The 13,117-nt window shown below is 36.0% G+C and overlaps 1 protein-coding gene across 1 annotated transcript; it reads left to right on the top strand.

The window, feature by feature from the left end:
• Nucleotides 1–11,270: 11,270 nt before the first annotated feature.
• On the top strand, nucleotides 11,271–13,005 carry Cbr-srsx-8 (the record flags this gene model as incomplete). Its single annotated transcript, XM_045237213.1, has 5 exons — nucleotides 11,271–11,394; nucleotides 11,441–11,782; nucleotides 11,831–11,935; nucleotides 12,653–12,844; nucleotides 12,893–13,005. The coding sequence occupies 5 exons, from the start codon at nucleotides 11,271–11,273 to the stop codon at nucleotides 13,003–13,005; spliced, it is 876 nt and encodes a 291-aa protein (XP_045093249.1).
• Nucleotides 13,006–13,117: the final 112 nt, after the last annotated feature.

Raw genomic sequence — 13,117 nt, 5'->3', positions numbered from 1 at the left:
TAGCTCAAAAATCTAGTGTAGAAATTGACTTTTGAAGTTCGTCTTGTTCCTAGCCTGAACCATTTCTTCCACCTGGTGGCATTTCTAGGTAACCTAATTCTTCATCTCTCTAAAAGTGCACTTGGAACCCCGCTGGGTTCGTTCCTTCAAAAGACTACCTCTTTTGCAAAAATTTCGAACTAGTTGTGTGTGTCTAACCATATTGGCATACTAATAAAGATTCCATCTTTTTGGGTGTCACGTCCTTGGAGAGCGCTGCGCCAATCAAGGTGGATGAAGGCGGCCGTGACGCGCTAACGGTCTGGCGCCGAAAGGTTTTGAACCGATCATATTGCTCTTGGTTGGAACGAAGGATGCGAAGACACGGTACTAGGCACCACCCTTTCGGGGGTTTAAAATTGAGATGAACTATGACGATAAGAGGGCGGGGGATACTTTGGAAAAGGTAGTTATAAATTGACCTGTGAAGATTTGAGGGACTCTCCGCGATTTGAAAATTGAAGATCCAACTGGATAGGCCTGTAATTAAAACTGGTTTATTGGAGGTAAGAGGTTACGAAAAAGGGGTAAAATAATTGAAGGAACGGTATAGTAGAAATTATGATTGGACAATTTGAAAGTTGTTTGAAAAATTACGAGGAAGATAATTGCAGAGACAGAAGGAAACCTAGGTGTTCAAAAATTTCGAAGAAAGGTTTTTCAGAAAAAGGTTTAAAAAGAAATAATTCCTCTTTCCGAAAATTCAAACATTTTTGAACACGACCAAGCACGGGGCGGCAAAAGGTAAAACTCATACGGGTGAGTAGGCATGAAAACGGTCAGTGGGACACCGACAGAAAAAAATGCGGTAAAATTTGAAAGTTTGAAACTTTTTGGATCAAATGGAAATCGAAAAAGATGGCTGCTCACAACTGAAGAACGATATTCAAACGAGAGCATGCGCGTCCACAGCTTTGTGTGCCTATGGGGGCTGCCCCATTTTTCCTCCGAAGCTATAAAGTTCGAGTTAATTGATGAGAAAACCTTCGAAAGTCAACGCCGACACAGTGTGTGATAAGGGTTGTTAAATGAAGGAAAGTGGGAGAAAAGTGCAACGAAAAAAAAAGAAGAAGAAGAGAGGAACATAAATTTGAATTTGGGAGAAAAGAACGCGATTGAGCTCAGCAATTGAGCTCTTAGTACCCCGTGAAACCTGTATTAGAAGGGCCCCTCTAATGCAAGATCTATCCGAGAGAGGTTTGGAAAAATGGAAGGCCTCTTTTCAAAATATGCTGTTTTCCACAAATTCTACTATTTTATAGAAGTTCATTGACAAAATCTTTTGTTAAAAAGTTTGCTCAATTTTGGTGAAATCGATAAATTTTCATGAGTTTTAATGGAGACCTCGCTGAAAAATTTCGGAAAAAATGACCGACAAAATAGAAGGGCCTACCGGAGGTACTCTGGAACAATAGAAGAGCCAGTCCTTTAAATACAAGTTTTAAGGTACACAAAAATATTCCAGATCCAAAAAGGAGATACCTAGTGAGCCGTTCAAATTGAGATCCCGCAAAAAAAGGGCGTCCCCCTGTTCTTCTTCTATATGACACATTCCTGTCCCGGCGAGTCATCTCAAAAATTGGAGGGCAGTGGTACGGACAGGAACCACCACCTTCCGCTCTTTTGGCAACTTTTTGAATTTGTTTGGGGAACGAAAAGGAAGAGACAAATGAAAAAGGAGAAGCATACACACATTCATAGGTTGCGTTTGAAAGGTTCCAAAGCGCCTCGCGCGTCCCTTCATGTTTCAAAAAAGTGACAAATGATGAACGGAGAGAAAGTGAGAATACAAGGAGAAAGTAGTAAAAGAGAGAAGATGGCGGTGGAAAGTGAAATGATTTCGAATTGTTTTGTGGTCAGGTGGCGTAATTCCGAGAGGAATTGGATTTGAGATGTTCCGGTTTAGCTGTTTTTTTTTGTGGTTAGGTAATTTGCATTGCTTATGACATCTTTGTATAGCAGTTTTTTTGGAATAAGTTGACAGCCAAAATGAACAACTTCTTGAAATTCCAAAATTTCAAAAAAAACGGAACCTTCCAATCCAAAATTTTCGCAAGATTCGAAAGAATGATTTTTAGCTAGATTTTGAAAAACCGTAAATTTTTGTAGAAATTTTTTTTTCAAATTCTCCAAATTTTGTCTGTTCCTGCAAATACGTAATTTGTAAATAGATAATTGAAATAGGTAGTCACAATAAAGAGATTCTCATTAAACCAAAAAATTTCAAGTTTTCCAATTTCCTTCCTGAAAATGCGATAATCGATATCAGCGTAGGCTTTCGAAGAATGTTGAAAAATCAAAAATTACAGTAACCTACCGTATTCCATTTATTAGACGCCCACCCTACCCGTCGATTTTGATCTCAATTATCTCAATTCCTGATATACAAATTTTGGGAACTGATTAGATATTGGTGATGTTGTGATAAATATTTTATCAGTTGTGAACTTTTTGATATCTCTTACAGGAATTCAGATTGAGGTTAAAGTTGACGGTTTCAGTGGGCTTACGGTAATACGGTAATTTTTAATATTCTTCCCAAGCACGCTGGCATAAAAAAGTTTTGAGTTTAGCACCTTTTTTCTTCTTCGTAATTACAACTTGTTTAATGTCTAAAGCTTGTTTAATAGCTAGCAAAACATATATAAACAGTGTAAAAGAACAAAAAAAGAAACATTTTTTGTTTGGTTCGGTCCTATTACTCAAATAAAATACACATTTGGAAGATTCCAAAATAATGAAGACAGTAACTTTTGGGTTTTTGAGATTGTACAATTCGTGGAATTGAATCTCCTAACTTTCCAGAAATCCAGAATTGGAAAAATGTTAGAACATTCGCTAGGGTCGTCGTATTTCTAAACTAGATTCGAAAACTTCTTGGAAGCGAGCTCGCCACACCTTCCGGTTCGGAGGAATAAAAATTCAAACGCTGCAAAAAATGGTCGGTGGATGGTTTTGAAAGGTTAAGAAAAGAAGAGCAGAGAGGTGCCAGGTACCGCACTTATTATTCATTTATGATTCAGAGCCGTGGTGTATAATAGGGTGCGTCTCCGCTCTTCCTTTTTTTTCATCTCTCGGCTTCGTCGTTCAAAAGTGTTTGCAAGATGAGGAATCGAGAAAAATATCATTCGGAGCATTTTAGAAGGAGAACGGGTAGAATGTGGCAACCAGAATTTCGGTTTAAGAATTACCGTAAAACCAGTAATGGAAGGACCCTCATACTGTCCACTTTGAGCCGATGTATCTGATTTCCGTAACAGATATCAAAAAGTAGTCAACAGACAAACTGTTTATCATAAGATCAGCAACATTTTATTTGTTAAACACTTTTTTATAACTTTCACAGAAAAGGAGATACGCGAGCTCGAAGTGGACGGTTTGGGTTGCGTTCTATTATAGTGTTTACGGTATATACTTATTAGGGGATCGTTTTTTTTGTTCTTTTTCTGAATATTTCGAGTTCGCGATTTGAGATTGGGAGACCCAAGATTCACACCCTTTTGCTTCTAAAAAATTCGTTTGAATATTTGAAAATTCTGATCAAATTTTCTGACTTTCTCCTCTTTTCGATCTTCCTCTTCTCCAAAACCCTATAAATTAGTACTATTCTAAGTATCACAGCTGTCTAATGTCTCTGGTATCCTCTTTTCTCACACTTTCTCCGTTCTTATGAAGCTGTTCGTTTTGTATTCAGACGAAAAGAGGGGGAGTGACGACGATTTGAAACCTTTGGCACGCTAAGAGAAAGAGAAGGAACCGCCGAGTGAATTGGCTTGAGAGAATCGAAAAACCGGTTGAGAGAACACAAGAAAAGAGATAAATGTGCCAGAGGGAGGGGAGTGAGAGGGGCAAACTAAAAGGTAAAGTAATGGATGAGATAAATTGAAATCGGGAGGAGAGGAGGGGATTTTGAACGGTTTGGTAGATGAAACGATAACTTTGAAAACTTTTTAAATTTTCGAAACTGGACATATCTCGTTAATACAGTCTAATTTCCAATTTCTGGCAAACTGAACAATCACGAAAAATAGGGTTTTTGGTTTTTAGGCAAAATTCGGTTTCAGTGGAATCCAGGGAGGTTCGGAACGGAATTTTCGAAATTAGAGGTTTTTAGACTACTGTATTTCAAAGGCGCAAAGTTTCAAAGTTTGCTTGCAGATCTCGAGCTGAATCATTTCTAATGGTACCGTAAAAACTATAATAGAATGGCCCCCACACTGTCAAGTTTAATATTTCTGAGGAAGTGAGACGATTGAGCTCAAAGCTAAAAGTTAAAGGGGATTTCTATTACAGGCTTTACGGTAGTTTGCGTTTTTAAGATCTGTTTGTAAATTTTTCGGGCTTTTGTTTGTCAATTTTTGGGCCATGGAAAATTAGAATTTTCTACTTTAAAATTTGGATGTTGAAAAATACTGAAGATTCCGAAGTTTTTTCCGAAATTCCATAGTTTGGGAACAATGATTTTTCGACTTTCCGAAAAATTCTGAAAAGATCATTCCGAACATCCCTGGCAGAATCTGAATATTTATCTGCAAAATTCTCAGAATACCGAATAACCTGTAATAGAAGGGCTCCAACGCTGTCAAGTTTGAGCTAACTTCTCCTGTGAAATAAATCAAAAATCAACTAATAAAATGTTTATTAGTATCAAAAAAATTTTGTCAGTTGACCACTTTTTATATCTTTTACAGGAACCGAGATAACTTGGTTCAAAGTTGACATTTAAGGGGCCCTTCTATTGCAAGTTTTACGATTAAAGTACTGATCATATTACGGTTGATGTACTCTACAGAAAAATCCAAACGCACCCAATTCAACGTCAATAGGTCTTCTTGTCTGGCTTCTCTTGGTTTTCCACGTGTGTGTGTCTGAACCATCTTGCCATGAATCACTCGACGCCATCCCATCGTTTTCTATTTCTCTTTTAGCACCCTGTTTTCTTTCGACCCAGTAACCCGCTATGAGAACATGACGATTGCATGTGGTCTTGCTGACATAAAATGGGAGAATTCAAATGAGAAAGCAGAAGGAGCAGCCGGAGGACATAGGGGGAATTGAAAATATACGGGGGGGGGGGGGGGGATCTGCTTTTTAGAGTATTCAGTCAGAATACATAAGGTCGTGAAAGTTGCGAAATAGCTTTCGGAAATTCTAAAGCTCACTAACACAAACATCATCTATAATTTTCTACGCTCTCAGCTTATCTAGGTCAAATTGTTTTTAATTTTCCGGTAAAACCCGTTCCGGCTTATTCTACTCTTTTTTTGATTACATGCCTCACACATGTCATAAATCTTTTGGCATTGCGAATAAAAAAAGTAGCCTTGATTATGGGATAGGGTACAAACAAAGAACAAGTTGTCTGGACACAGCCGGATCACCTTGAAAAACCAATGGCATTCATGCAGAGAAGGAACAACGGAAAAAAACGGAATATTCCGATTTTTCGTTCAGAAAAGATTCTCGAGGCCATAAAAAAGGTCTAAGGCGATGACCGACAGGTGAAAAAAAAAGAAAAAAACAGTACTAAGCGAGGTGAAAGTGGAGGTGAGACTGAGAGCTTATGGGTCAGTCTGAATCACGAGAGAAGACTGTCGAGAGAGGAAAAGAAGAAAAAGTAGAAGAAAGAAAAAAGAACACAATCAGAGAAGGGTAAATGTTAGGTGAGCAATACAAGGCGGTGCTATTAGGAGAGTAATAGGAGGAGTAGAACTATACGATTCGTGAAAGTCAAATTATGAATTTTTAAAAGAAATCTGAAAATCACTATTTCTACGTTTCAAGAGTGACCAGTAAGACACCAAAATGATAAGAATGGAAAAGAATAAAGAGACAAAACTAGGTGATAAGCGAGGAAAGGGAAAATGGTTCAAACAGAAACACAGAGTAGTAAATATACTGTTGTAAATATACACAAAGAGTCAGTAGTAATACGATTGTGCTGAAAATTTTGCTGTAATGTTGTACATAAGACATGTGGTTTTGTTAGAGCACAATGCATAAAATGCTGCTACTATGGACTACAATATTTTTCTTGTTGAAAAATTTCGCGAATGGGATAATAATATTTAAAAAAGGGTTAAAAAATACGGTAGTTTGCTCTAGCGCCTTTAATGACCGGGTATTCAGGTGAGGAAAAAACTCCGCTAAAACTTGGAGAATGAATCAATATGACTGAAACTTTGGGGAAAACTGGAGAAAACTAGGAAATATATTGCCAAAATTTGGGGTATCCCCTTTGAAAATTTAGCTGGAAGTTCAGATTTTTTCCGAGTTTTTTTGTAATTTTTTTGCTATTTTTAAAGGTTTTTTTGCCGGGAATTTCGCCTGACATGAACAACCCCATTAAGAAAAATTTAACGAGATATCCGCTCATTGATTTCAGACAAGGGATATACTGGCAAAAAATGACACTACTCATAATGGGTGTATAATACTCGGAAAGTTCGAAATTGACATTTTTAAACCCAGAGAATCCAAAAAGTTAAACTGTAGGTTTTAGAATTATTTTATAACATTTATTATTTTATTATTTAAATTATTATTTATTATTATTATTTTTATTTTATTTTATTTTATTTATTATTTTATTATTTAAATTATTATTTATTATTATTATTTTTATTTTATTTTATTTTATTTTATTTATTATTTTATTATTTTTATTATTTTTTATTTTTGAAACAAATAAGTTCTTCAAGATAGACTTAAATAACAAAACGCGTACTAAAACGAGGTTCATTTGGGCAAAACATAAAACCCAAATTAAGGGGAGCTTCTTCACGAATCGTACTCTTAGCGCAATAATGAAGCCCAAATGATATTGAAGGTCTTTTTCAGGTTTCATACCCATAACTATGTCTCATTTTATTTAATATCGGTCTTAATGTCAACCCATTTCTTATTTATGTCTTAATTATGTCTCTCCATGTCTTATTTATTTTTTGTCCCACTTTTTGCTTTCCGACTACTTGTTTCTCTATGTTTTCAGTCACCTCATTCCACTAGCTCTTGAACGTGTAATTTTTTTTTCTTTTATTATGATGCTCAATCTTTGTTTTGCACAATAATTTTTATGTAATTACGTTTCTCACGATTTCACATCGTAATAAATTATTATTATTATTATAATTTTGCAATGCTGATAGAAAGAATGAGTTCAAAAATTATTGAGTCCTAGAGTGGTTCAATATTGGTTCTCCAAAAGAAAATTTGAACCAATATGTTCTTCATAGGAACAACATTAAATGATAAAAGAGCAACTCTGCACAAGTTATACAACTCAAAAGCCAGTCTGCAAACACGGGTGCTGGCTGGCACCGAGGTTTTGAACCAACATTCTCACACCCTCTCTCTATGTTTCCACCCGTGTATGTTCGTCTTTTGACACCGTTGTTCCGTTTCTGGTGTGATAAATGATAATGACTTTTGATATGCATGATGGGCAGTTAAGAAAAGAGACCGAGGGAATAGGAACGTTTCAAATGAGTTGCAAGACGGATAAATTCAGGTAGCCTTAATATGGCAAAGCTTCCACAAAAATGTGTCTACCACTGAAGAAAATTCAAATCACAACTAGCATTCCCAGACACAAAAAACTGCAGAAAAAAGAGAAAAAAAAAGCAAAACAAAATATATCCCAACCTTCAAAATATCTGGGTTCACACGCAAAAGAAATGCCAAGGAAAGGGAAAAAAGATACGCCTTTCAAAACGAAACAATAGAGTGAGAGAGAGAGAGACCGAGAGTAAAATTCAAATTAGCGTTTTGATAAGAAAGCAGTATCTTTTATAAGGTGTCTAGAAATGACAAAGGAGCCAATGGTGTTTGGGTGGGAAGTTGGCGACAGTGATGGAATATTTTTGAAAAAAAAAGATTGCGGAAGAACAAAATCAAGAGAGAACATTTTGGTAGGATATCCTAACTTCACGAATTTCGAGAAACTGAGACAATTACAGTGCCGTTCAATTACAAAAATGTGTTTTTCAGTTGATTTTCGGCAATTTAAATCATTTTCCGAAGCCTGGAGCTCGGCTGTAAAGTTTCCAATGGCCTTGAAAATATTGGAGGGTGTAAAACAGACCTAGATGAAAAACTTTGGATTCATATAATTTTTCGAAAATTCTTAGTTTCAGCTTTTTACTGATTTTTAGAGGACATATGTTTTTTCTTCAAAACCGCGACACGTCGAAACCAGTCATTTCGAAGCGGGTCGAAACCGTTGAAATACAGGCAAATAGATAAAATGCAAATAACAAAAACAATTTTAGGGTTTTCAATCATCCCTTTTCTTCTAGAACAACACATTCTGAAAATCAAAAAAATCGAGAATTTAATTTTTTTTTGAAAACATTGAATTTTGGATTTTTTCGGATTTCAGAATGTGTTTCATCAGAAAAAGCAAGTTCGAAAATCTTAAATTTTTTTTAGTCTTGTATCCATTCGCCTGTATTATTTCGATATGACCGGTTTCGAAACGACTGGTTTCTAAGTGACGCGGTTTCGAAGTGACGCGGAACCGTTTTTATGTGTTCTCAGTTCTGCAATAACTTGCCGAAAAGGTTTTTTTTGCCAACGGAGGCAAATAGCTGAAAAACTGAGAACTTATAAAATGTTCTGCGAATGCAAATTTTTCAGTCTAGTTCTGTTTTACATCCACCATAATTTCAATCGCAAGCTTGACATGCAAGCTCCAGATTCCTGAAAATGGTCAAAATGGCCAAAAATCTACTGAAAAATACGTTATTGAATATCTTATTGAACGGTTCTGAATAAATCAAGGAGATGCTCTTCTGGATCAAAAAAAACCGAAAAGACAAAAAAAGTTCACACCTCGGTTTACCACAAAATGAAGAAACAAGCAAATAAACCAAGAATCGATTATTTCGTCTCGAGGTGTCTTTTGTCTGTGAGGGACCGTTACATAAGAGTTCGCTCACCTCATCCCCCGTTTCTTCTTCCTCTCCCTAAATCTCACGCTCTCTCACTAGACTCATTAGTACTCACAAGAGAGACTCGGACCATCTGACCTCTTTCTGTGTGACTCTGCCACGTTGTGTGGTAAAAAAAGAGGGATAGAAGGCGTTCTTGATTGACAAGTAACTTCGAAGTACCACTACACATCTCCATTTTCAAATTCCTACTTTTTTCCCCATTCGGTTCAAATTTCATGAACCCTCTCATTAGTCACGGACAGATGGTGAGGGATCCTTTCGTCCCTGTCTCTTTCAAAATCCCTTTTTAATGAGTACCTAGTAACAGCAAACAAACTGCTCCCGAAAATTTTGAAAAAAGGAGGAAAATTGCTTTCCTGGAGTAACAGTTCCAACTGTTTGAAATGGGAGAAGGCTTGGAGGATGTGAAAATGTGAACCGAAATTTCAAAAAAAGGAATTATGAAGGAATTTTTACACGAAGAGTCGGAATCTTTGTTTTTCATGCAAGGAATTAATTTTGAAAAAAAAAATAAATGTCTGGAACTACCACCTAGCTAAAAAAGGAGGTCCACACACACACACAACTGTGATACCTCTGACGCAACCGGCAATAAACAACAGGATATCAGTGTGAATCAGGTCAAAAGAGTTTGAATATGGTTACGCAACATCTTCCAAGAACTGGTATGGGTCAATATGACGTGGCTGTCTTCAATATCAGTTGATAAGTTTTCTGATAAGTTGTAAGGAAAAAATGGGATGGCAAAATGTGTATCTTATCAGAAAAAAGGCAAGATGATCATGGGAGAAAACGAAGGGTTCGTAGATAGGTCAAAGATAATTTGAATATTTTGAAAGAACGCCTAGTTTAAAGTACAGTAAGGAACAAATATTCGGTGTTTATGTTTTTTAACAGTTCAGGGGGTTTCAGTTGGTTTTGACCATTTTCAGGAGTCTGGAGCTTGGCGGTCTAGTTTCCGACCACTTCGAAAATTTTAGAGGATGTAAAACAGACCTAGATTGGAAAACTTGCATTCACAGAAATTTTTGAAAATTCTCAGTTTTTCAGTTAATAGTCGATTTTTGAAAACATCGGCTGTTTTCACTTTTCAGCGCAAAAAATGGTCAGAATCCACCTTAAAATACGTTTTTGTATATCTTATTGAACAGTACTGTCTGGGGCGTAAATCTGGGACGTTTTGTAAAAATGGTTTCATTTAAAAAAGGTTCAAAAAATTTACTCGAATTTAAATTAACTAAAGAGAAACAAAGAGGGATTACTAACTACCTAAATTTCCAAAACATAGCCTTTTATGAAAGTCGTAAACAATGAATACGCTCCTTCTCCATGAAAGGGAGTCGCGTAAATGAAGCGGTAATCGGACCGCCTGTTGCTCTTTCGCGTCCTGCTCGTCGTTGTTTTGGTGTTCCCCCTCTCCTCCGGACAGAACGTATCCGGACCGTGGTGCCGGGCGGCACCACCGCCTGAATATATAAACACAGACGCATACACACCTCCATGAGGGAAAGGGGACAACGAACCTAGATAATGAGATATTTGGTTGCGATTGTTATGATTTTGAATTTCAAATTGGAATATTGGAGAGAAGAAAATACACACTTAAAAAAAACAACACAGACACAACATCAAGACATTTCAACTTCTCCCGTTATGTCGGTTATAAAATTACAGTAAAATTATACTTTTTCTTAAAGAGTCCTGATTTCCCAGATCAAGACATTTTCAGAATAACCTTAATTTTTACTGAGAGAGCTGTCAAAAAAAATTAATTAAGTTTTCCAATTATTTAGTTATTCCGGCCGCAGTCCCAACCCACTCAGACAAAGTCATAAATAGATTTTTCAATTTCTTCACGATGTGTCATACAGCTTTTCAGACAAAGTTTGAGCTCGAACTCTCGATCATGAGGGACATTCAAATCTACTTTGTAATATCATCTAGTTAACAAGAATGTAGAAATCGAATTGAATAACTTTCATTAGCTTGTTTTTGAGAAAATATTTTCTAATTATTTTTCAACTCCATTCTTTTCAAAAATAAATTCTTAGAATTTAAAAATCGAACTAAAAAAAGTTCTTGAGAAAATTCCTTGATCCAAAAGACGCTCTCAATTCATTTTTTTGTTCCCCAGAAAGCCTATGTCACCATGAAAACAAATTTCAATTTCTCAAACAGATCGAAAATGAATTTTCTTACTTTCTCCAAAAAACAGAAATTTTACATAATTTTTCTTTGGAAACCCACATAATCTGAAATTTCGTTTCAGATTCACCCATGTACAGGTGGAATCAAATTTTGATCGCCTGTCATAAATCCTTCTTCATTGTTTTTGGATTGTTTGGGAATATCCATTTAATTTATATTATTCTTTCAACTCCAACTTTCCGAACAAAGTCATGTGAGCCAGAACTTTCAGATGTTCATTCGAATGTAGAAAATTTCAGCACTTCTTCAGTGTATTCAAAGCTTAGCGCATGTGTTTTGTATTATGAGTAGCTTCCTAGATGTCTACCTAATGATAACAGACACTGGAATTCTTCGAGAGACATGCTTCCATACAATTTTTCCAGTAGTATTCAGCTATTGCATTCAGTCTACAATAATGGTTTTTATTCTGTCGGATATTCTGATCATTGTTTCATTTCCTCTGATTCATAGGAATTTTCCAACTTGGAAATATGTTACAGCAATGACACTGGGACCAATAGCATGGGGTACATTTATAGTAATATGGGGTTTTCAAGACGAAAATTATGAGATTTTACGGTTATGTAGTTCCTATACAGGTAACCTATCTTTGATCCTGAAATAATAGGAAAAAATCGCGTTTACAGCTCTACAACGTCCGGTTAGAAGAGTATTAGCAGCTGTCACTGTTGCCTCAAATAGCATCAGTCTCATAATCTTTCTGATTCTAATCATTGTGTTTTGGAAGAAGGGTTAGTTATTTTTAGGCTAATGTAATTGCAGAAAAATCACGTTTCACACGGGAAGCTCTCCATATGTTACCCGGGGATTCTGACGAAACCTATGCTAAATAGTAGTACACGATTTCAAAAAATGCCAATTTTTGAAAAAAAGTGCTCGGGGGACCATGCCTATCTGATTCCTCAGGGCAAGTAACGTACATATACAAGTTCAAATATAGGTCGAATGTATTTCTTTAAAAATTGAAATTAACAAATGAAAATAGAGAAGAAGCAGCAGAATAACGCCTATGAACTAAAAAGAAAAACATTCCAAGACTAAAAATTTTTATAAAAATTGCATGTATAGGCGTACACGAATTTTGGATTTTTTTTGAAAAAAATTGAAATAAGTCTCGTAACTCAAGGGCTCGACCTATATTTGAACTTGTTTTTTTCGGTGGAACTCGAAATTTTCATATTTTCCGTTTTCCTGGAATTCCTTTTGAAGATGGAGCATGGGTGCAATTGACATTAATGTTTGCTACTTCATCACCTGTTGAATAAAAATAAGTTTGGATGTCCACCACAAAAATGAACAAAGTTATAGTCGTTCGAAAGGTGCCGACTCCAAACTTGCGAAAAATCATAAAATGCTTCGCAATTTCAACAGACCTTCATACCGGCAGCTATAATTTTGTGGTTGTTCTAGATAGCCGGTGTACTACTATTTAGCATAGGTTTCGTCAGAATCCCCGGGTAACATATGGAGAGCTTCCTGTGTCAGGCAAATCCAGTATGGAGAGTTACAAAATCATGCGTCATTTGAAAGTGTCTGCAGCCATTTTCATCTTTTCAAACTACTTCAGCTCAGTTTCTATAAATACATTCATAACCTTAGGTTATTCTGGAGAAGATCTGAGCAGTATAGTTGGGAATATTGTGAGTCAATTGTTCAAAAAGTTCAAAGTATTATGTTTTTTTTTTCAGTCTATATCATCAATGTTTTCCTTTTCGCACACATTTTATACAATTATCTGGCGATCAAAGGAGTATCGAAAACGATTTATTGGATTATACTGCAAGTCGGTCAGCACTCATAACACGATTTTTGTTCCTACACCGGGCAAAAACCGAGGACTCAGTGATTTGTAAAAACACAGAAATCAAATTCATTTTTTCAAAATAAATCAGTATTATAAAACCATTCCATAG

The sequence above is a fragment of the Caenorhabditis briggsae genome (genome assembly GCF_000004555.2).
Source record: "Caenorhabditis briggsae complete genome, chrV, whole genome shotgun sequence".
Lineage (NCBI taxonomy): Eukaryota > Metazoa > Nematoda > Chromadorea > Rhabditida > Rhabditidae > Caenorhabditis > Caenorhabditis briggsae.
This window is presented reverse-complemented; position numbering and strand designations above follow the sequence as displayed.